At 37.5% G+C, this 25,882-nt stretch overlaps 1 protein-coding gene across 1 annotated transcript in view; it reads right to left on the reverse strand.

The window, feature by feature from the left end:
• Positions 1 to 1,952: 1,952 nt before the first annotated feature.
• Dcaf6 (DDB1 and CUL4 associated factor 6) overlaps positions 1,953 to 25,882 on the reverse strand; it is a 105,158-nt gene continuing 81,228 nt past the window's right edge. The window contains exons 14-22 of the mRNA XM_051186180.1: positions 23,015 to 23,130; positions 22,534 to 22,602; positions 21,995 to 22,316; positions 16,181 to 16,222; positions 11,740 to 11,878; positions 10,218 to 10,374; positions 8,819 to 8,907; positions 5,620 to 5,725; positions 1,953 to 2,417 (exon numbers count right to left, since the gene is read on the reverse strand). Of these exons, the coding sequence (XP_051042137.1) occupies positions 2,353 to 2,417; positions 5,620 to 5,725; positions 8,819 to 8,907; positions 10,218 to 10,374; positions 11,740 to 11,878; positions 16,181 to 16,222; positions 21,995 to 22,316; positions 22,534 to 22,602; positions 23,015 to 23,130 (1,105 nt within the window). The 3' untranslated portion in view covers positions 1,953 to 2,352. The remainder of the gene's footprint in view (positions 2,418 to 5,619; positions 5,726 to 8,818; positions 8,908 to 10,217; positions 10,375 to 11,739; positions 11,879 to 16,180; positions 16,223 to 21,994; positions 22,317 to 22,533; positions 22,603 to 23,014; positions 23,131 to 25,882) is intronic.

A 25,882-nucleotide genomic window follows, 5' to 3' on the forward strand; every position in this document is an offset into this window, starting at 1 on the left:
ACTCCCCATGGCTAAGAAGAGGACTGAGCGGCAAGCGGGGGCTGCAGAGTTGGGAATGAGGACCCCCACATTAAAGTCTCTTGCAAATAGATCCATGAATGCATTTAAATTCCCCAAGGTGATTAAACTCAAGGAGTATTGGGTTACATGACTATTGCTTACCATATTCGAGACACTCTAAACCTGCCCTTTTCAGTTTAGTCCTGGCTGGCCTACAACTCGACTGCCTCCCAAGTGGTGGGACTAAAGGCGTGCGCCACCACCACCCGGCATAAGCCTGGTTTTTAAGAGGTTTAATAACTAGTGCTTTTTCATCTGTCTGTCTGTCTGTTAGTCAGTCAATTAATCATCCACTCACCCATCCATCAAAGCAAAGATACTGAGTAGCAGATTGTAGCATAGACAAAACCATCTCCATACCAGGTTCATCATTTCCTCTACCCTCTTCTATTCAGACTGACACCATCTTCCTTTTTTCTGAATGTGTAAGTGACCCCTGGGGCCAGTCTCCTAATTCTCCACCTCTCCTCCACTGACTCTTGGAAGTGGCCAGGACATAATTCTGTCTTTGCTATACTATATCCTTAACTGCGTGTCCAGTTGGCCTGTTCCTAAGTAATAAACACCAGCTGTTTACATAATTGTTTTGCCAGTAACAGACCCAATCCTTTTGAGAGCTTCAAGTTCACAGGAAAATGAACAGAACACACACAGATCCCATACCTCCATCAGCATACTATGCCACTCTAGTCACTTGCCATTTGCCGTTGTTCTAACCTTTTCCTACCAGTTTCCCTTTGACCCAAGTCTTCTGAGTGCTCTCTGTCCTACAGCAAATCCATGCTGCTGGTTTAATGTAACACCTGCTTTCTTCCATGACAAAGCTATTATTCTGCCAGCAGCAGGTGTTCTTGTGGTGAGGAGGTCCATGTTTCTCATAGAGATGGCTGTGTTGCTATACTTTCATGCATATTCATGGCCCAGATGGAGACAGGTTATGTCTTATTCTCAGTATCTGATTCAGTCAGTTCTTCTGGTTGCTGAAAATGATAGGAAGAGTCAAACTACTCGCTGATTAAAGCAAAAGTGAACTGCTTTCAACAAAAGCAGCTGGTATAGCAAATACTGATAGGGCTCCATGCTTGAGATGACTATGGCAAGCCATATCATATCTGTACTGGTTCTGGCCATTCATCTATCAGACAGCTATGTAAAGTCTGAAAGCCACTTCCAGATGTGGTGGTGGCGGTGGGGGCTGTTCTTGCTTTTGAAGTAGTCCTTTTGTCTCACTAAACAATAGGTACACCACTCTGCAGGCCAACATATTTTGATAGCAACTGCCTCTCTCCCATCTGGCAGGTCTGGCTTCTAGAAGAGGCTTTCAATGTGAGTAGCATGGATGCTTGTGCAGATGATGATTAGAAAGTATATAAATACACAATAACCTGGCTTGAGAAGAGACTTTATTTTTGTAAATGGATTGGAGAGATATGTGCATGTAATTAGATTGAGGAGACACAAGCAGACAATTTAGGCGATGGAAAAGGCTGGGTCTATGAAGCAGTTCAGGACAAACACTGTAAGATACACACAGGTCTGGGTATGGAGGGTTGTCTGAAGTGGATGTGGATGCTACAGTCAGCTAACTGTTGTGAAATCAGGAATATAGACAGAGAGGTAGGCCGGAAGACAGCACCTTCAATTTGTGCTAATGTGAACCACCCAGAAGGATCCATGTCTGATTCAGATGAGGCACCACAAATCAGTCAGTAGCTCAAGGGAAAAAAAGTACCTTGGGAAGAGAAAGGTAAAGGCCTTTTATGTGATCTTGTCATATGCAGGTCAAGATAGAAAAGGTTTCTAAATGTAGGAAACAGGACAAGTCCTCTTTTGTTAGAGAAATGACTGGAAAATGTGGGTCAAAGTAGCAAAGAATCAAATAAAAAGTCAAGTTTAGGATCTTAAAACAACCAACTTCTTTAATTAGAAAGCAACAAACATGCACATGGCAAGTGTAGAAATTTATTTGAACCAACATTTTCACTACAATGAAAATGACCTTTCAACATTGATCCAAGCTCTCACATCTGAGGGTTAGGGAAGTATTGCACTTGGCATTTTTGAGCACTCCATACACGGCAAAAAGTTTCAAAAACATTTTGCTTGTTTTGTTTTACACACTCTCCCAACTCATGCACACACTCATTCCAAACCAATGTTTGGTATCCCAAAAAATGGGGAAGAACTCCAAAAAACCATAGCCTTAAATTGCACTAAAGTTCTGTAAAGAAAAAAAATATAATAAATGTCGTATACAAATTTCAGAACATCTAAGTGCTTGCAAAGAGTCGTTTATTCTTCATCCTCATTTTCATTCTCCTGACCTGAACCTTCTGATCTGTCACCCTCCAAACGGTCTGGAAAACAAACACGAGAATCACACAAGCTCAAAATCCTTTTAGTTCTATTAAAATAACCTCCAGAGTCTGTTTAAAACTATGAAAAATATTTACCATTCAAAAACATATACATGTAAAAATTTACTCACTAGTATATACAGATGAGGGTTTGTTTTTGTCTTGGAGATAAGGTCTTATGTCTCACTATGCATCCTTGGCACTCTTAGAACTGACTATACAGATCAGTGTGGCCTTCACCGGCCTTGATCTCTAGGGCTAGGGTTAAGGGTATACACCATTAAATGAGTACAGGTGCCAATGGAGGCCAGAGCTAGAAGCACTGGATGCCACAGTCAACTATGAGCTGCCTGATGTGGGTCCTCTGGAAGAGCCGTATGTGCTCTTAACTGAGTCATCTCTCCAACCCTATAATAAGTTTTTAATTTTTTCCTCAAGAGGTAAATGGAGAGTGATAATATAAAATCATATGTATATCATGTAATTCTAAAACATACAAGATGCTGCCCTATTACATTCTCCTCTGGTGGTTTTCAAGCAAGGTTCCATGGAGGCTAAGGTTTAAAACGGATGTCAGGTGCTGTCAAGGGAACCTGGAAAGGAGGATGTGAGAGAGAAAAAAGTGGAGACCACAGAGGTGTGTTTGACCTTCTGACACTGTGACGTGACATCACCTACAGAGCAATCAAGTTGCAAACACAAAACAAAGAAAAACTTGTCCAAACCCAAAAAAAAAAAAAAAAAGTCTCATATACTGTTTTACTTCAGTAAGTTTATGACTTTCCATTGGGCTGCATTCACAGCTATCCTGGGACATATAGCTTGTGGGCAACAGGTTGAACATGCCTATAAAAGGATTGTGTAATTCTGTTTATAAGATTTATTAAATCTATCATCTATTATGTTCTAGGAATTGTGCTAACCCTGAAATTACATTAATGACCAAAATAAGTGGCTCAAGGTAGAGCATGAACTGGGTCCAGTATCCACTGCACACACGGTTATAACCTGGTGAGCCACTGCAGCATGCTCTCTTGGGCTTTTGCCATTTGGACTTGCTGTTCCTTTGCTTGGAATATTTCTGTACCACTCACTAGTGATCATGGCTCTGCTCAGTACAACTATTATCCTTCCTGTGAAACTTCATGAGCTCCTTCCTACACACATTCTGGAAAGTTCTTTATGAACCTCTCAATGATGACCCGTTATACTACCTAAGAACCTGTCTTCTCAGACCAGACTATTAGCTTTTGGGTGGCAAGAGTAACATCTGTTTACCTTTCTATCCTCTCAGTCTATGATAGGATGTTCAATGAAGGTGTTTAATGTCCTTGTTTTGTTTCTGCCATGCTGGGGTTTGAACCTAGAGCTTCACACACAGTGAGCACTGTACCACTGACCTCTACCCTAGACAAAGAGTTACTAAAGAAATAAAGCTTATGAAGATAAGCTATATCACATTATGGTTTATGAAGAGGGCAATGGCAGAAAATCACTACCACAGTAAGGATGGCATTTAGGACATTCTGACACATTTCCCCAAGTACTCTGGAAAATATTAAGGCCAGATAAAATAAATAATACACAACAGAAGGACATCAGATGGAAGGGAACATTTTAATTATAAAAACTGAAGAGAAAAAGATTTTTGGTTATCATACAGGGCTTGCATGTCAGAGTACTGACCTGAATACATGGCTATCCATGAAATCCTAAGTCAAAGGGAAGGTACTTTGAAATTCAGACTTTAACATCCATCAGGTGGATGGCCTGGGCAAGGTAGGGTTGATGTCTAAGGGACTGGAGAGATGACTGAGGCTCAGTTTCCACCACCACATAGTGACTCACAGCCACCTGTAACTCCAGTTCTAGGGCCTCCATCCTTCCTTCTGAACTCCAGGTGCCAGGCATGCATGTGGAGAACATGTGCATGTAGAGAACATATGCACATGGAGAACGTGTGCATGTTGGCAAACACTCACACAATAAAATAAATCTAAAGTAAAAATCTTTATTTTTTTTAAAGGGTTAGTATCTGTGGGTGTGGTGGCATATGCCTATAATATCAGTACTCAGGAGGCAGAGACAGGTACATCTCTGTGAATTTGAGGTCAGCCTGGTCTACACAGCAAGTTGCAGGACCACTAGGACAGAGAGAGTGCCTCAAAAAACAAATAAACCCAAAACCCAAAATAAAAGAGTTAATACTTGATACACAATCGGTACTTTATAAATGATACATAATAGCTACCATATGAACACATTTATGAAATCAGGGAGAAGTGATAAATATTCCTGCTTGATAAAAATGTCATAATACACACTGGGTAATAACTCTACTGTTATGAATACAGATTATGCAATTTCCTTTTGAATATCACTTGTAATATATGTAGTGTTTGGATTTCTGTCACTGAACCACAGTTTATCATCTAAAACAGGGTTGATGGGCTAGAGCGCTGGCTCAGTAGTTAAGAGCACTTGATACTCTTATTGCCGACCTGGGCTCAGTTCCCAGCACCTACATAGCATATAACCAGTCTGTAACTTCAGTTTCACAGGGTCCAACACCCTTTTCTGGCCTCTGTGGCACTGCACACACAATGCTACACAGATACAGATTCAGGCAAAACCCATACATATAAAATAAAGATAAGTTAATCTTTAAAAATTATTGGAAAGTACAATAATATAACTTTCTTTCTCACCATGCTATGTTTGTTTTTAATTGGAACACTATTGATTTTGAATAAATCTATTTTTAAAGTGTATTTGGCATAACTTTTATTTGTTTGTATTTTTGGTTTTTAGTTGGTTGAGGCAGGATCTCATATTGTGCAGCCTAGGGTGACTCTGGACACATGTTCCTCCTCCTTACACCTCTCTTGTGTTTAGATCACCAGATGTGCCACCATGCCCAGCAGTACAATGTGTCTGGAGGCTTATGGTACAGTTCTGTATTATGAGAACATTATCTAAAAAAGAGTTCTCAAGTGACTGTGATTTCATTTTACCATTTTTCAATAAACAGCTTATAAGAAAATTAATTCACTGGGCTAAAGTCAAGTGTTCACAAAGAGAAATTCTAGTTCTGAAGCTGCTGCTTTCATTTTTGGATATTAAGAAAATCGTATAAACCTCTGTGAAGTAGGGCTGTTTTCAAATAAAATAATGATTTTAATGATAGAGTAGAAATTCTTACCAGCTCGGATATGATTCAGTGATGCCAACATCCTTAACATGAAAGAGGCTGGAACAGTAATGGTGTTTCTAGTCTCTTCCAGCATGAGTTCATTTCGAGTTATAACCTACAGCAAGTTAAGCAACTATGTCAAAGTTCATACAGTAACAGCATCCAATGTGTTATGTCTCTATTTCTGCTTTAAGCTATTCTATGTCAAATGATTACTTTAACTTGAACTTTAAAGGAAGATCAGAGACTAACACTCCTTTAAAATACAGATAATGGGTTTCATAATTACCTTACTTAGTTCACACATATCTTGTACTTTTGACATATTTATTAGTTCACTGTCTTGCCCTCTGCCACAAGCCAAGTAGCAATATACAAAACCCAACATACAGAACCAGTAGTTTTCCTATTCCCATATAACAAACATGCCGAGAAAAGAAATGAAAACAACCCCATTCACAACACTAGCAAAATCCGTAAACACATCAAATACCCATGAATGAACCTACTCAGGAAGTGGAAGACTTCTACAGTATGTCGAAAAAACTTACACTGGGCAGAGAGAGCCTTTTAGTCAAATGGTGCTGGAAAAACTGAAGAATGAGATTACAACCACATCTCTAATTCTGACCAAAATTCAATTCAAAATAGATCATTAATGTAGGACTTGAAACTATCAGTGTTGGGGAAAACACTTCAAGACATAAGCACAGAGAGGGACTTTATGAAAAGGCCTCTAATAGCTTAAGGAATTCCAAGATTGATAAATAGGATTTTATCAAATTAAAAGGCTTCTTCCTATTATCAGAGTGAAATGACAGTCTACAGGATAGGAGAAAAATCTGTGTAAATTGTGCATCTGACAGAGAGCAGAAAAATGAAATATTAAAAGCCATTAGAGAAAATACTTGGACAGAAAATTCTCAAATGAAATACAAGTGACCAATAAACAAAAAGAAACTGTCCAACACCCTGAGCCAGCAAGGATATGCACTACAGCAGGGGCTAAATGCGATGGTGCTTTAATCCCAGCACTAGCAAAGGCACAGGCAGGTGGATCTCTGAGAATTTGAGGCCAATCTGATCCACATAGCCAGTTCTAAGACAGTTGAAGCTGTAGAATGAGATCCCGACTCAAAATAATAAAGAAAATCTACACTGAGATATCATATCACAACAGTCAAAATGGCTACCATCAGGCAAACAAATGACAACCAATGCTGGAGAGGAAGTGAGAAAAAGGAACTAGTATATACTGCTGGTGGAAATATAAACTGGTACAGCCCCTGTAAGAACCAGTATGAAGCTTTCTCAAAAAGACTACAAATAGGACTAACATATAATTTAGCCATGACTATACCCAAATGAATCTAAGCCAGCATACTCATGCATACAACTTTATTGCTGCAGTACTCATAAAATCCAAACTATAGAACCAGTCTAAATATTTTTAAGACAGCATAAGGAAGGGTTAGATTATGTCACTTGTAATTAAAAAAAAAAAAAAAAGGTAAGAAACAAGATTACTGTGTTAAGTGGAATTAAGCCAGACTCAGAAAGACAAATACAGTATGTTTTTCTCTATGAAGACTATATTATATAGCATGAAAACAGAAGGGTAAGTAGGAGTAGGGAGGAAGGGTCTAAAGAGAAAAGAGGCAAAAGCAAGGGAGGGTAACAGGAGGAACACAAAGACAGAATATCTTGTGTTTTTACTCATATGCAGAGCTACACACACACACACACACACACACACACACACACACACACACACACACACACACACCAGCAGCAGCAGCAGAAAGCAAAGGGAGACTTGGGGGAAGATGTGGACCAGTGAGGTAAGAGGAAGAGAAGGAAGGAGGGAGTAAGAATGATTAAGGTTCAATGATAAGTATGTGAAATCATCTCCCCATCCCTCTCCCTCTTCGGCCTCCCACCCCTCTCTTACTGAGACCCATCACTGTGTTTGCTAGCTAAACATTTTAATGAAAATGAGTAAGACCAAGGAACTAAGGGAGTCTTAAAACATAATACAGGAAAATTATGATCATTTTTTGCTCTACCTATTAATACTGGAGTTTTGGGGTGGTGGTGGACAGTCTTAAAGCCCCTAGTGAAAAACTCAAAACAGAAAAAAGGAAAAGTCTACAATCGCAGAGGGTTACATATAGTAAGATTCCCCACCATGCCTCATTCTGTTTTGCTTATTTTGATAGGGTCTTGAAGTGTGGCTCAGTTTGACCATAACCCTAGCTTCACCTTCCTGGGTGACCGAAGGTGAATTACAGGCCGCATAATCAATTTATTTGCAGCTAAAACACTCTTAAAAGGACAGAATTTTTTAATGTTTTCTGTTATACGTAGTAAGCATGACAAACTTATTTTTCTTAATACTATATTCCTAATCTGTTATTAAAGTTAATATTTTTATTTTTAAAATTTTTTAAATAATATATTTTCACTTATTTTACACACCAAGCAGTTTCCCCTCCCTTTTCTCTCCTCTTTGCCCCCTGCTTCCCATCTACCCCCCTCCACTTCCACTACCCCTCCTCCATTCAGAAAGGAGCAGGCCTCCCATGGGTTTGAGCATAGCATGGTACATCAAGTTGAGACAGGACCCAGCTCCTCCCCTTGTGTCAAGGCTGGGTAAGGTAATCCAGCATGGGGAATAGGTTCCCCAAAGCCAGCCAAATGCCAGGGACAGGTCTTGATCTCACTGCTAGGAGTCTTACAAAGAGACCAAGTTACACCAGTGTCACACACAACACACACACAGAGGACCCAGTTCAGCCCCATGGAGTCTGATGGCTCGGCTATTAAAGGCTAGGCTCACCACCAAAAATGTAAAGTCAGTATTATAATCAGTAAAATAATAATCTGATTTCTATATTTAGTATTATATAGATATCTTTTTATTTCACTTTTCTTTTTCAAAAGATTTGACCTTCTCTCTCTCCCGCTCTTTTCTTGAGTTTTGGTCTCATTATATAGCTGTGGCTGGCCTAGAACTTTCAATATAGGCCACCAGGTTGCCCTGAGCTCACAGACATCCATCTGCCTATGCATTATAAATGTTGAGATTAAAAGTTTGACTACCTTAACTGAATGACTTTGTTTTGTTTAGCAACTAATAATGAAATGGTTTTTCTCTTAAGATAGCATTTTAGATAAAAATAAAATAGAAGTATAGTCAAAGTCTTACTTCATCAGCAAGTTTTCGATTAAAAATCCTTGACTCTTCTAGTGGCGACCAGATCTTTATGTCATAATCTATGCCAGATGAAGCTAGAACTAGAAAGAAAAAATTTACATCATAAATTCAGGAAGTAAATATTAAGCATAGGTGCAAGATCAACAAAATTTAGCTTGAATAGAAACACTATACATATTTTTTTAAGTTTTTTTATTTTCCTTGTTTTTTGAGGCAGGGTCTCTCTACATGGCCCTGGCTGTCTTGAAACTCAGGATGTGGATCAGGCTGTCCTAGAAATCACAGAGATACACCAGTCTCTTCCTCCTGAGTGCTGGGAATAAAGGTATGTGCAACCATACCTGGCCAAAGATATATTTTAAATTGTGGGTGCACATGAGTGCAGGTGCCTGCAGAGGCCACAAGAGGGCATCAGCTTCCTTAGAGCTGGGGCTGTGAGCTGTTTGATGTGGGTGTTGAAAAGGAAACCTAGGTGCTCTACAAGGGTAGTACATGTTTTTAGTATGTTTTTAACTGCAACTGCTGAGCCATTTCTCCAGTCTTTGTTCTATATAATTAACGGTTAATTATCACTTTGAACATTGCTAAAAAGTAAAATTTTAGAACAAAATTTTAAGACCACCTTGAAGTCACTCAAATTTCTATCATATTACTGTTTTCTAATGAACTATGCAGCCACTTTCAAGAGAAAGCCAATTCTCTTTTATGCAAATAAACTAATTCAGACTCCTGAAGTCTTAAAAAGATTTAGAGGTATGTTTTGAATAAATGAGAAATTCAGTCATGTCAGACACTATAAACTAAAACATTAGAAGAATAAACCTTTTAACCTGCATCTTTAGAATATTTGTCAAAAGCACATTCTTTTCTTTCTGAAGTTGGGAACCTTTTAAAATATTTATCTGTCCTTTGAGAATTCATACATGTATACAAAATGTTCTGACAAAATCTGGCCTATTCCCTTCTCTCCAGCTCTTCCCAGATTCCCCCCACCCCCACCCCCTCACCCCACCCTACCCCACCCCCGCCAAGTCTCCCTCCTAACACTGTGTACTCATTTTTAAATCCACTGAATCCAATTAGTACTTCCTGTGTGTGCGTTGAGTCCGGGCCATAGACTAGCACCGGCAACTTCCCAGGAGCCATATCCTGAGGAAAAATGACTCTCTCTCCACCTGCAGCCATTAACTGCCAGAATCTTCTCAGTTAGGGTGGGGCTCTGTGAGCCCCTCTCCCATCCATAAAAATAAATGCTCTGTTTTGAACCCATGTAGAGCTGAGACTATCTCTAGTGGTGCATAGTAGGACAATTCAGATATCTGTACTAATGACTACAGCTGAGGAATGATGCCAGTGATTTCTAGTACTTGTTCTATGAAAGTTGTCTTACTTGGGTCGAATGGATGAGGCTGCAGGCAGTTGACCACATGATTATCAGCTTCCAGGAGCATCAAGTGCTCAGCAGTGTGCCGATCCCAAATGAAGATATGGCCACAGTCAGAACCACTCATTACAAAGTTAGCACCCCAGAAATTGGCTTCTTTTATCTGAGGGATTTTAAGAAACACAAGGATATCCAACTCAAAGTTACCAAGAGAAAGACAGATTCCATTCTCACGTTGAAAATGAACTGGTTTAAAAATTTTAAAGTTAAATACTGAAGTCTAAGAATCTTAAAATCCTGGTAGCACTTCACTGGGGGGAATAAAATGGTGGCAAATAAAAACATTTCATAGGAAAAAGGAATTGTTGCCTTTTGTACTTTGCCATGATCAAAAAGTACTTTTTTTTCATTAACTGTTAGAAGCCCACAGAATTAAGAAAGAACGATAAACAGATCTTTAGTCAAGCAAGCAGACAAAGGAATGTGATATATTAGCTTAATAAACACACATGAAAGGACTATAAAAAGATCTTTATACTTCAGACATTGTCTTTAAAACCATTTCCCCTGCAGCTGCTGCTTCTGCTGTTTCTGGTGCTCCCTGAGACAGCAGGGAAAGAGAGATCCTGTGGTCACATGGTGCTTCTGTTACACTTACCTACCTTGGGTTTTCGTCTCTTCCTGTACTAAAACATGATTTCAGGGCCATGTGCATGCTAGGCAAGCACTCAACCACTGAGTTATAGCCTCAGCCATCCTTTAATTACTTTCATCTAAAATTTTAATTGACAAAATGCACAAAATACAAACTGGTTACTTCTATTAATAATGAATATCTGTTTTAAAATGATGAAACTGTTACTACCAATGATATTACAGGGAGAGCTAATTATTTCCTCAATTCAGTTTATTTTTTACCTTCAAGAAGGTAAAACATGATCTGCAGGTACTTTGTGGTAATACTACAAGCATACAGAGCACTTTCTAATGAATGGTTTATAGTAATGGCTATATTATTGCCTTGTACTGGACGTGTAGATTTGTGGGTTTTAAACACTACAACTGATCTTGCAGATCTCCTGGTCTATCCTGTCAATTTCAAAGATGACCAGTTAAAGCAAGGAGACAAAGTGACCAAAGCCAATTTTTAGCTATTACTTTAAAAGGTGTTATAATTAATGTATCTGTATTTTATACTCAATCTGGATTTCATAAACAGGTTTACTTTCTCATTCCAAATTAACTAAATGTGGTAAAATGAGCTTTAAAAAAAATTAATACTAAATTTCTGAGGACAGCAAGCATAGACAATAAATAAACAAAAAGCAATAGCTACATGTTCTAAGCTAAATATTTTTCCTAACTCGCATTTTTTTTTCTTTCGTAAGGTAGAATTTTTCTTTTTTGCAATATGTTACCAGACTTTAAAAAAAAAAAAAAAGTTTGAATGAAGGAGTAACAAAATCACCACAGGAAAAAACCCCATAAAACTGCAATCTCATCAAAGAATGCCATGAGCATCTGGTACCATTGTCCGGGAGTTGCGATGGCCCTTATAAACCATCTTTACTAGTGGCCTTCTAATGTTCAAAGTATCCAATTCTTCCATTTCTTTCCTTTCTTTTCTTCTCCTGAAGAACTCCTGAATGCGGGCGACAGCGGAGCGTCTGTGTATTACATATTAAAACAAACAAAAGAAGACCCAAAAATGAACATTCATGGGCAACTTCTGAATAATAATGAAAAAGTCAAAATACAACAAGTTTGTAATATATTTCAAACACATTATTTTAATAAAGCACCCCCAATCAAAAGCATAAAAAGGCAGACTTTATCATAGTAGTTGATAAGACATTTTAGTTCAGTGATCATTTAGGAAATTGGTACTGGTTGAAAAAGTAAAGACAATAGCATGCGACACAGTAGTTTCTAAAGTACTATTTTATAAAATCAAACAGACAAAATTCATGTGCAAGTTTACTTCAAACAAGACATCCTATTTGCCCCATTTGGTGGCCTAGGCCTGGAGTCACGCCCTTGGGAAGTAATGGGGGATTAGGAACTCAAGATCAGGTCTGCCTACTCAGATCCCATGTTGTGCGGCATCTCCTTAGTACAGGCTCAGCTTCTTTAGCTTGATGTTGTAATAGTCACCTATGCTGTTGCTTACTTATCATCTTCCCTGTAAAGTATTGCTTTGCGTAAGTATAATTTATTTATTGTGTTGTTTAGTTTCTGATGACTGGAACTGGGCTACCATTACCATATGGCATATCTTTTGGTGAATATATACAAGTGTTCATGTTGGATACTTCCTGAGAGTGAATGCTGCACTGTACTTTGTGCACAAGGTCCAGCTACAGTAAACAGTCCCAGTTTGGGAACATGATTGCACACATTCATACTCCTACCAGCAGTATACTGGAGTTCCAGAACATAATATTTTTGAAAAAAATTAAATAACAAATATTAAATTTAAAATATGTATATACCTTTGACTTGACAATTTTATATATTAAAAGAGTCTTGGAGAAGCTGGGTCCTGGTGCACTTGGGAGGCAGAGGCAGAGGCAGAGGCAGAGGCAGAAGGATCTCTGTGAGTTTGAGGCAACATGAACTATATAAGGAGTTTGAGGACAGCCAGGGCTACACAGAGAAAACCTGTCTCAAAAAAAAAAAAAAATACAAATATATATTTCCCCACTAAAAACTGTAACTGACAAAGACTAAGCATTAATTTAAATGGTGAGACAAACAAATTTTATGTACTCATAGAAAGGGGTTGAACAGCAAATTGTTAGTGAGAATTTTTAATGATTACATTACAATTTTGCATTTCCACTTAAAAATATTTTGTTTTTCATAAAAATTGGTATACTCTAAGCTATTCAGGCAAATCAAAAAGCATTCACAAGATGGCTCAACAGCTGTAGGAGTTCAGTGGTTGAGTACTTGACTGAATGACTAAAGGAGCACATATAAAATTAACTGATCCAGACTTTCAAAGCACTAATGAATAATATGAGTTATTATTCTAATTGGGAGAAACATTTAATAGATTGAGGAAAAAAACAAGAACATGGTAACTCAGCAGAGTGACTGTCTGATCAAGCCAAGCCTTGTTCATGACAGAACTGTCACCACAGTAAGACAGAAAGGAGCATTCGGAACTTTTGATAAGCTCTCACAGTAGCCCCGACAACACATGGGTGGGGCATTTTCCCCACACTCAGGGGTGAGGTGTGATACCTAACACCACTATTACATTATTAGCTGGGACAGTAGGGGAAAAAATGGAGGAGAAAGAAAATTTACATTTGTAGATCATCTAATTTCTACATTAAAAATTAATGAAAATAACCTATAGACTAATATTAATACTAGGGAAGTAATGTGGCTGGGAATACAATTAGGGTACAAGTCAACTGCATTTCTTTATTTTTTTTCTTTTTCTTTTGTTTTGTTTGTTTGTTTGTTTTTCATGACAGAGTTTCTCTGTGGTAACTTTGTAGACCAGATCTGCCTCATAGAGATCTGCCTGCCTCTGCTTCCTGAGTGCTAGGTGTATGCCACCATTGCCCAGCCTCAACTACTTTTCTAAAAAATCAGCAATACACAATTAGCATAAAAATGGAAACAAACATTCCTTACAGAAACAAAAATTAAAATTCCTATCAAAGATTTGTAAAATTTCTTTGAACAAAATTACAAAATGTCACTGTATGTGTCTGTGTGTGTCCAGCTTGCCTACCCTCTCTGTTGTCTCCTTCAACCATGCACACCTTATTGTTTTAGACAGGGTCTCTCACTGAAATTGGAAGTCCTGTTTCAGCTAGACCTGCTGGCTGGTGAACCCCTGGGATTCATCTGTTTCCACCCACCCATATGCTATCGTTACAGATGTGTGTCACTGCACCCAACTTTTAAGTACATGCTACAAATCCAAACTCAGGTCCCTCATGCTTGTAGAGCAAGCAACTTCACCCACTGAGCCATCTCTCCAGCCACTGAAATACATTTAAAAAGTTTAAATAAATGCAAAGGTAACTGCATTATATTCACCTTTCACTGAGATTTCTATATTTATCACAACTATAATCATCACCTGAGGACTTATGTGTGGGACTCAGAAATTGATAATAAATCAAACTAAAGGTCCAGAGCATGCCCGTAGTTGCAGCTATTCTGGAGGCAGAGGCAAGAGGGTATTTGCTTGAGCTTTGCTCACAGGGTGCCCAGCATCAAAATGGTAACCTCCTAAATGCAGGCGGTCACCAGGTTGTGTGTTCAGTCCAGCCTGGTCAACCGTCAAGAAAGTGCATCTAATGAAGGAGGCTGGCAGGAGGGGTGGGGACTATTCAATAGACTAAGAGACAGGTAGGTAGGGTGGATTCATAGGAGACAAAGAGCAGACAACAGTTACCATTTCATTTATCATTCAAAGAAATGGAGTAAGTTATGCAGCATTTGCAATACATTAAGGCATAATTATAAAACACAACACATTCCCTTGTGAGAACTGTCATACCTGTGACGATTTTATATTACTAATTTATTTCAGCAGAAGTTTTTATAAAAGGGGTAACAGAGCAGCTGTGTGTATGAGACCTCAGGAAAACAGTGTCTTATAATTAGAAATTTACTTAGGAAATCTCTACATGAAGACTGGGGTGGAAAATGAGTCTTATTTCATTTACTCAAGGGGAGGTATGGTGACATTTCCCATTTCAACATCATTCTTTTTCATATTGTTTGCTTATATGGTTTTAGCCTTTGTAAGACTCACCTAAAACAACATGTTTCTTTTTCGTTGCAATCCTCATTTTAAAAGCAGAAACCAGCTTGGAGTATTTGGGATAAAGTTTAGTAAGTTAAAAACATCAAAAAGCCCTGAAATAAATTCCATTTTGGTGTCATTAAATTAAAAAGTGGTAGCCAGTAGTAGAATCATTTGCAAATTTATTACTTCAAATATACTTTGATGTCAAAACAGCCTCCACACCAGCATAAAAACAAATATGAGGGTGGCTGAGCTGGTGAGCTGGTTCTCAGACACTCATAAATGTGGGAGGAGAAAAAGGGGCTCCACAGAGTTGTCCTCTGATGCCACACTCACGATGCAGCATGTGTGCCCGCAAATATACATATAATAATGGTAATAAAACTTTTTTAAAAAGCAAAAATGAATTCGAATTTTCTTCAAGATCCTGAGGATGACTTTTAATGAGGAATAACTATAAGTGTATGTTAATTTTTGGCTTATTTCTGTATTCTATATAGGAAAACATCTATTTTTACATTTTGATCATTACTAAATATTTTACGTACTACTTTGTTTTAGAAACTGATTATACCAGAAAAACATGCCACATCTTAGTATGGCTAAGTTTTTTCGTAAGCCAGGCTTGGGTAGATGACTGATAGAAGTCTACTAAAAATGGGTGCTACTGACAGTTTTTCAATTAGAGATATATTTAAGGGTTCTATATCAACATGGTATGTGATATTTTTAAATTATTTAGCTACTTTCAAGAAAATGGTACTGAAAAACCAGAATCTTAAAACCTAGCACAGAATTAGACTTGAAGAAATTGTACATATGAATCACAAAAACTGCTATTATGCCAGTCGAGTTTTAAAGAAAACGTAAGTCACATTCTTCAACCATCAATCAAAGCACGTAACTGATATCTGAAGGACCCCATTTTAGACAACAGTTACTTGTCACCACACTTGAAGTGAATGCAGTCACACCTGCACACAGGAAACATCTCTGCATTCTACTCCCATGCAGCACATGCAGATAAATACAGTTTGTGAAAAACAACCTGTTTCCAATGCTCAGCACTTATGAGTTCAGTAAGGTCAAAGAACATTGTTAACTGTTAATAGGAAAGGTGGTTAGCAGTGGAAAAAGAGGACCTGGTAAATCCATCAAAAAGAAGAAATGAAGGAGCACTCTGAATTACCTCATTATTCTATCACCTACTGTTGTTCCTCTGATATTAAATCTAGTGAAGGGAACACAATAACTCAAGTCACTTTCGAAGATTTCAAAGAACCAAATATGTAAAGCATTATAGTCATCACTTTTGTCATCAATAATCTCAATCTAAAGAACTTGTTTCCCTTTGTGAGTGCCCATGAAGTAAGGAGTGTCACTCAGAGAAATGTGCAGGAAGAAATCAAGGAAACAGATCTACTCACTGAATTAAGACTGCTCTGAATCCTTCCCCTTTTCAGCAAGTCAGCCCTAACCCTGCCACAATGTCGGGAAGTGCAGGACTTACTTTGAACAGTTGCAGAACCTCAAGGCTGACCTGCACTTTGGGAAATAAACACTAAAGTTGACTCATTTGTCCTAACCACAAAACAGGAACAAGTGAACCCAGTACCAGGGCTTTTAACTCCCTAGGAACCCTAGTTTTTCTCTTTGATGATTTCCTCTGCAATTTTCTTTAATAAAGCAAGTGGAGTCATTAAATGAGTCAGTTATAATGAGCGAAGAAATGCGGGCATATTTATAGTACAAAGAATTCTGGCTCCACGGAGTCCAGGAAGGCAAGATGGACCAAAATGTCAATGCAAATGTTATGTACTTTAAAAATAGTGAAACAACTGGGGGACTAATACTTTAAATCTTTAGGAAAAACTCATCAGAAGTATATATTCAGTTCACTAAGTAAGGACTTTACAAAGTCTCGCTTGTGTTTTTTTCCAGGGTAATTTTGTTCTCTTCTTTGATTTAGCAAGCAGAAAAAGATATCATTCCATTCCCTCCATGATGGAGCTGGCACTGTGAGAGGAGCTTACATGAAAATTATCCAAGAAAAAGCTTGTCAAGTGTGGTGCTGCATGCCCTTAATCCCAGCACTCTGGAGGCAGACTTGGAGTTCGAGGCCAGCCAGGGTTATGCACAATGAGATCCTGTCTATAAAACAAAAATAAGAAAAGCCAGGAACTCTTTCATTCCCAGGGTACATTCTGATGATGTTCACAAATCCAGCATGTGAAATTAGTGGAGGAATAAACATACCAATTTTACTAGTTTTTAATAAAACCTGTGAACACAATGTATTTTTTATTTTCTACTTAATGGTTTATGCTTTTATCCTAAACAAAGACGACCTGTTTTTTTTTTTGTTTTTTTTTTTTTAATTTTGGATTTCTGCCAGTAAAGACATTATAATAGATACAGCTGGGTTCTCTCTGTGATTATTTGTTATAAGGCAGGCATCAGCAAATGCTTTTATGCTAAATCTTGGTCAGCTTTTTCTTATGACCTTTAAGTTAAGGACAGTTTTCTCATTTTTAAATGGTTACATTTTTAAATAGTTATATAAGTGCCTCTGTAATTGTTTCCACTTTACCTCCTGGCCAGCAAAGGCTAAAATATTTATTATCTTGCCCTTTGGGAAAAAGTCTAAATACCTCTACTACAGCGTTTCAGTGTTTTTATATACCCTTGCTGTTGGAGTTAGAGAAGACCATTCCACACTGAAAAAAATCAATGTTGCTGCTGTGGCCTTTTAACATTCAAATGCAAACTTGCTTAATATTTGGCAGAACTTTAAGAATGCTAATGGTCAAGTATGGTGGCCCAAACTTGTAATCTCACCCTGGAGCAGGTGGGTCAGGAATTAAAGGCCACCTTCAAATGCACAGCAAGTTCAAAAATGCAGAAAGAATACAGTAGTTGTGTTATGGAAATCACTATTCTGTAGTGCAAGGACTGCTCTGGTATCTTAAATATATGTTGATGGCGTAACTATATGAAACTTTTAAGGTGTCATTTAAAAGTTTAAATTTAGGAAACAATAAAAGTAAAAATTAAAATTTGAGACAAAATTGTGACATATACTATATAGATTTTTTTGTATAAATTAAAGTAAGTATTTAATTAACTACATATTCAACTGTTTAACTACTTAACTTTTACCCTACTAATTGTGAGGACCATTTCTCTACCCTAACTAAATCAACTGACCGGGTGTTTTTAAAATTTATTTATTTATTTATTATATATACAATGTTCTGCCTGAATGCATGCCTGCTTGGCAGAAAAGGGCACCAGATCTCATTACATATAGTTGTAAGCCACCATGTTGATATTTTGCTGGGAATTGAACTCAGAACCTCTGGAAGAGCAGCCAGTGCTCTTAACCTCTGAGCCACCTCTCCAGCTCATGACTGGGTTTTTTAAATGGCAGCAAAAATATGTTCTGGGACACACTGACAACACACTGCACTTCTAGACTGGGCCTGGCATAGTAAAATGACAGCAGAGTGACCTCTAAGACATGCATTCTGTATGTTAGCTTGGGTGTTTCATTAATGTGTACTATGTATATTTGCCTCTTCAGACACAGAAAGTAGACCAAATATTGCTATTTTTTGCAAGACAGTAAATGAATTGGGTTCTAACAAGTAAAATTTCTTAAAACTGGCTCCTTTTAAAATATTATCTATCTCCAAATTTAGAAGCAACAAACTAGGCCTGAGGCCATGGCAAGTGGTCCTTCACTAAGGAGTAAAAAGATGGAGGCAGCAACAGATGAAGCAGAGGGCAGACACAGCAGGCACATTCTTCACTCTAATCACAATCACACTGCAGGTGGTGCATGCTAAGGAAGCTAGGCACCACAGGAAGATCAGAGGAAAGAGTGTTTTGGTTTTGTTTTTTTTTTAAATCACTTTCAAGCTTTTGGTAAAGAGCAAGGAGAGGCTAGATGTGGTGCCTCCTGCCTGTGATACCACCACTTCAGAGGCTAAAGCAGGAGAATTACTTTGAATTCAAGGCCTCTGAACTACAAAATGATGCAATGAAAAGTATATCCAAACAAAGAAACAAAACAGCAACAACAAAAAACCTGGAAAAAGACAAAGCAAATCTCAAGGGAATGGCTATAATGAGGAAAGAGCACTACAATGGCATTAGCATTACCTCAGTTGAGTATGTTTGCACATGCAACATTTTACTTAGTTTCAGATACTTAGTTTTCTCTTGCTTTGAATGGCTTGTATACTTTCTTCTTCAATAAATCAACAAGTCTCCTGAAGATTAAGAATTTCATTATTTCTGCTACTAGTCTATAAATTTATGTCCTATAAAAGTTAGTAATATGCAGGCCAAACTAGAGCCAAGGAACTTGACTAAACAGATTATTAAATGATACCCAGTCTTCAAAGGCTTAAAATCTGGTTTTAATCATAACAGCTGAATTTAAGCTCATGCACGAAGAGGAGGCAGTTCCAGGCTGTTATCCATAACTATAAATCTTCTAAATATTTGACTAACCTAATTTAACACTTGAGTTTTCTAGGTTAATGAAGTTACCAGATACCAACTTTGTGGCAGATGAAACTTTTGGAGAATGGGAAATCATTTAAATATTATTTAAAAATGGTAATGTTTTAGAAACCATCAGTTTGATTTTTGACTTGCGCTATGCTTGGTAACTTTACCTGCATACATTAAGTATTCATGACCTTTTAAGGAATAGAACTAAGTTTTCTTTGCCAGAAATATATATTAAAAAATGCTGAGCCACAGATTGGTAGAACATGCCTGTGACCTCAGCACTTGGATTGAGATCTCAAGGTCAGCCTGATTTACAGAGCCAACGAGGGCTAACAACAACATTCTATTTCAAAACAACTGAACAATAAAAAAACATGAAGGTTGATGATTAACAGGTAGAAGGCATTTCTTAATCTGTAAGTACAAATATAAGGAAAGATTATTTGAACAGTGCCCTAGCAAAGTAAATATTTTCCAGAGCTGATGGAAGAAACACCTGCTTCCATGAATAGCACAGGCAGCTTCACTGAGCTGAAAGCGGCCATTTTAATACCTTTATTTGTCTATCTTTACCCCTTAGAGGCATTCTTTTTTTTCTTTTGCTTTGTGAGAGGGTCTAAATCATTTAGGTTAGACCTCAAGCAATTTTCCTGCCTCAGCCTCCCAAATAGCTAAAATTATAGGCAGGCATTACTGCTGCTGGCTGAGTTAATCTTACTGTAATTGCTTTTTGGGATTAGGTAGTCAAATATAGAAAATACATTGGGTGTTTAAGACACACATCATAATTTTCAATGTGATTGACTCATTTTTAATTTATACAATAATTTTAGATAATCATAACCCCACGTCATATATAAAGGAAATTGAGCCTTTGAATCAATAATCACCGTATTTGGGAAAACATTGCTAGTAGGTGGTGAATGTGCATTCAAACCCACGTTATGATGCTCTTAATTATACAGCACTGCTAATGTTTTGGTTTTGATTTTTTAATGTATTTCATTCTATAGCCCAGGCTATCCTGTAATGTTCTATGTAGCTCCAGCTGGCCTTACACTCAAAATTCTCCTGCTTCAGCCTTCCAAGTATTCAGATTGCAGGTATGAGCTACCATGCCTTGCTAGACTGCAATTTTTAATGGTATACTAATCTTCTCATTATACATGTATAATATATAGTCGTGTTAATTATGTCAGAGATGAGCCTGGCGTTGGTGGCTTTAATCCCAGCACTCAGGAGACATAGGCAGGAGGATCTCTGTGAGTTTGAGACCAGCCTGGTCTGCAAGAGCTAGTTTAAGGACAGTTTTCAAAGCTACACAGAGAAATCCTGTCTTGAACCCCCCCCCAAAAAAAAAAAATTATGTCAGAAATGTAAACTGAACGTCTGATAAACAAAAGTCTACCTGACACACAAATGATCTAAACAGAACTTCACTCCTGTGTGAATTAGGACTTTAGCGATAAAATTGGATTTTTCTGGAACAATGAGATAAAGATGGTACTAATAACCCAGATAGTTTCACATATTTATGGGATGCAAAACACAATCCTTACTTGGCTTCCAGAGAGTGAACAGGGGACTGCCACATGCTAGCAAGTGAGTGCTATTCCTACTTCTTTCCTTTTACTCCTTATTTTGTGACAGTCTCAATAAGCTTCACAGACAGACCTCTTGCTGCAACCTCCCAAGTAGCTGCGACTACAGGCCTGTACCACAAGACCTGGTAATTTTAAAAGACTAAAAGGTATTTTACCACCTAAAATAAAACGTTTCTTTCTGTTCATTTAAACCAAAGAATGAAAAAAAAGACCCCATATAAACATATTAACAATTCAATTCTCTATTATTGCTATAGTATTTATTATGCATTGTACCTTTTCATTTTCTTAACTGAGTCATTCATTACATTGTTAGAAAACAGAGAAAAACATAGTGTTCCCCAAAAGAGAACTAGTACACTATAAGTGACAATAAAAAAGAAAAAAACATTAAAATAAAAACAGCCTTTAATCCCAACACTTGGGAGGCAGAGGCAGGTGGATCTCTTGTGAGTTTGAGGCCAGCCTTGTCTATAGATACCAAGTTCCAGGCCAGCCTGGTCTACATACTAAGACCCCCATTTCAACAAACAAACAAATAAGCAAAAAAACCAATAGTCATAATCTCTACAGGACAATGAAGACAACTAATGTAACCTGAAATTCATAAACACCCTGGTAGTCATTCTCAGCATTCCTGCTCTTCATCTGAAAATTGAGGCACAAGCCTCAGTAGCAGAGATATTAAGCCAAGACATTTTCTGTTCACTTCTTCATACAGTTTGCTCAAAGAATATGTGGAATCATATATGTGCTGTATATGATTGTGATACTTCTTGATGAAACAACTGTAAAAATGAAGAGCCTCTCATTTGACTTCAAATAAGCTCTTGTGAATAACATTTTTTATAGTCTATGCTAATTAAAGACATACCAACCTATCACCAGGTCCTGCTCGATATCTTGCACCAGGGATCAGGACTGGGTCATCATCACTATCATCTGTGTCCTGGAGAGCAGAGTCCCTGGTTGATGTGTCTTCGTGAGCTAAAGGCCCAATGGCTTCTGTTTGGGATGGCAGTTCAGGATTGGTGCTAGAATGACTGATGGCACCCTCAGTGCTAGTCTGCTCAGAAGCCTCCTTGCTTGTTTCAGACAATGTGCCTTCTTCTGGAACCCCACAAGGGCTATTAAGACTTGGGTTATTCCTTTCTCCTGAGTTAGGATCCAATGGCTCAGTGGGGAGGGTATCAGATTGTGCTGTCAGAAAACAAAATCGTGCATAAGTTAGTCACATGCTCATCACTGTGTACTTAAGAGCTGATGTGTTCCACTATGAAGTCTGATTCCTACAAGAGAGGAAAACAGCACAGTCATCATTTGGAAGTGGCATTTGCCTCTGGAGAGATTTAAACAGATAAAGGATGTTTAGTTTTGTAATATGAGCCAATTTCCTAAAGACCGTGAGACAACTTACCTGGATCTATTTGGTTTTGAGTGAGGTTTTCTGAAAATGGTCCTTTCTCTGATATCTCTTCAGGAACTCCTAGAATTAAACAAAATTATCATTAAATCTAGTTTTTTAAATACAAAGAAATAAACACAATACCCCAACATTCCTTTAAATAAATGGCTCTTAAGTCTATCTGGGTCATAGAAACGTTTAACATTCAAATAAAATCTCACCCAGGGCCACAAAATGTCTCAGAGGGTAAAGGTGCTTGCTAAGTGCAAGCCTGAAGACCTGAGTTTGATCCCTAGGACCAAAGTAAAGGTGGAGCTCACTACACAAAGTTGTCCTCTGACCTCCACAGGTGTGGATCCCACACAATAAATTTTAACAATCTCACTCTACAAAGAAGAAACAAAAGTGAACCATTGTTGGGGAATAGAAAAAAATAAGTAGATATTCAACACTGAGGCTTCTTATAAGAAAAATATAACCAAAATAACCTAACTCGTTTCGATGTCTCCTTCAGGTGCTTGCATAGAGCTCTGTGGGACCAAGGATTCCTCCTGACCCTCAGATTTGCAATGGCTCCCATTTCCTCTGGAACTTGAGGCAGTATTGCTCCTAGATCACAAGAAGATAAGTAATTCTACCAAAAGTTAACAAAAGAATTTTGATGTAACTTTTATATTTTACAACATAAACATATATTAGAAAATTTAGAACACAAGACCTTGAAAAGATATTTTGTAAACAAAGAAATCATGATGACTTCCAGCACACTTCATCTTAGAAAGACTTAAATGAAAGTCCTTTAACTCACTATTTTGATGCTTCTGTTGTCTTCTACACAAGTCTACATGTCTCTAATGAGGTTTTGTGTGTGTGTGTGTGTGTGTGTGTGTGTGTGTGTGTGTGTGTGTGTGGGTGTGTGGGTGTGCGCGCGCGCGTGTACTGAGAATTACAGTTTTGTAAAAAGAGATTATATCTTCTATTTCAGTTTTAATACCCACCTGATGATGACCAGAGTCCCATTAGCATTTCTGGCTATAGTACAATATTAGACCCATTCAAAAAATAATTTGCAGTAAGTATTCCATAAGAAATCATGGCACATGTATAAAGAAAGAGGGTGATGTATAACAATCTGAGATTAAATCAAATTTAGAGCCAGTGAGATGGCTCAGTGGGTAAGGTTCTTGTTGCCAATCCTGATGGCTGGAACCCACTGAGGTGAAGAGAGAAACAATTCTCCCAAGGTGTATTTGGGCTTTCACATCCGTGCCATGATGTATACCTACACACATATACACATGCAGAAAACAAACAAATGCAAAAAGACAAACTACTAGGAACTTTTTGAAAAGAATTTGTAAAATTCATTTTAAGCAAATTACAAAAGTCAATTTCATATTTTAAAGTATAGATAAACATATTATTTTAAGCAATAATATATACCTACATGGGTATATAGGCAGAAATAAATGTCAGGAGGGTTGTTAACCAACCTAAAGTGTCACCTCAGTAGGATTATTTCAGTTAAATATCTTACGTTGTTTCTTTTTTTGTTTTGTTTTGTAAAGGACATATATTTCTTTCTTCCTTATTTTTAATGTATGGCTATTTTACCTGCATGTATGACTATGTACCATGTGGGTGTCTGGTGTGTAAAGCAACCAGAAGAGGGCATGTGATCCTTTATATACATTGTTACAGATGGTTGGGAGCCACCATATAAGTGCTGGGAACCAAACCCGGGTCCTCTGGGAAAACAGCTAATGTTTTTAACTGATGAGCTATCTTTCAGACCCATGTGAATATCTTTTTAACCAGGATAGAATACAAAGTCACTGTAGTAAATAAAACCAAATATGATATAATTTTTTCCTTATTGAGAAAGCTATGATACAGACATAAATAAAATGCTAGAGTACAACAATTATTATCAAAATACTATGGTACTAAAACAGGAAAAGAGCCACTACTGTAAAAGACACACTACTCAAGTAGACACACTCAACACAGTTGCTATGGCATTCTAAATCACAGTGAAATGTCACACAGTACTGTGACAAAGCAACAGCCATGTGGAAAGCTAATGCTCTATATAACTCAGCATCACACTTTAGAAAAACAATTCCAGAATTAGCAAGTTTTACTATAAAACTATACAAAACACAAAAAATGAGATGAGAGAAGATTTTTCCCTAACTTTGGGAAGAACAAGATTACAGGCAGAAACCTTAAAGCAAAATCACTGTGAATAAACTGAAAAACAAACATCAAACCTAGAGAACACCACAACAGATGTAAAACAAATGTCATTACCCTCACCTGGTTCTACAATTGCTCTCACAAGCATAGGAAAGGATGGAAACCACAGTAGAATAACAATTGTTATAGCTATGTGGGGCTTATCATACATAAAATGTGCTAGGTTTAAGGTACTTCCTCTGCAAAAATCCCATTAAATCTTTACAACAACCTTAGAAATAGGTTCTACTTAAAATGCCCATTTCCACTTTAGGAAACTGGGATTTACAGAGATTCCTCAGGCTGTAAGTTAGAGTCCAACTTCGTAGTGTACTCTACTACCTCATCTGTTTTTAAAGAAATGAAAAATAAAAAGCAATACAAATACAGAAATAAAGAAAAGATGTAGTTTTTAAAGTTCTGCTTTATTTTCAATAAAATATTGAATATTTTAAAAATAAAAATGGTAACACTTGACAAACTAATAAATGACAATATAATTTATGGTTTTTTAAAGTGAAATTAGTATTCAAGAAAAAAATAGAATAAAACTTAGAATTATCCTTCCTTAAGAAGGCAGCCTTGTATAGAAAAACAAGAATAGAGAAGAAATAGGGACTAAATAATAAACATAAGAACCTTGTGTTAAATTATATATTATAGAACAGGGCCATAGACATCATGTTTTAAAATGTTACAGTAAAACACTTGGAGTCATTAAGAAACCCCATTGGCTTAATTTTGAATCTGATTCTTTACAACCTCTACAGCTCCCATTCTCACACAACCCATAGCTACTTCTTACTCTGCTTATGGCCACAGTCTTTAACTAGCATTGGGTTCTACCTATGTTGCAACGTAAACACAAGAACCAATTGTTTTTTTATGTTTTTAAACACCCTCATCTGCTGACCTTATCTGCTATTTGTTTGTCTCTTCTCCTCACTGCATTTCACATACATGAGCTTCCTAAAAGATCCCTGAACATACAGGACTGCTTTGCTCAAACATTACACAGGATGTCTCTCTGCCTCAAACATTCTTCCCCTACATGCACGCCATCCTCTCACTGATGCCTGACCTTCCCTAGGTTTCCCCATTGTCCTTACCTGCTCTATTTTCT

Source organism: Phodopus roborovskii, unplaced genomic scaffold (assembly GCF_943737965.1).
Source record: "Phodopus roborovskii unplaced genomic scaffold, PHOROB, whole genome shotgun sequence".
Classification (NCBI taxonomy): Eukaryota; Metazoa; Chordata; class Mammalia; order Rodentia; family Cricetidae; genus Phodopus; species Phodopus roborovskii.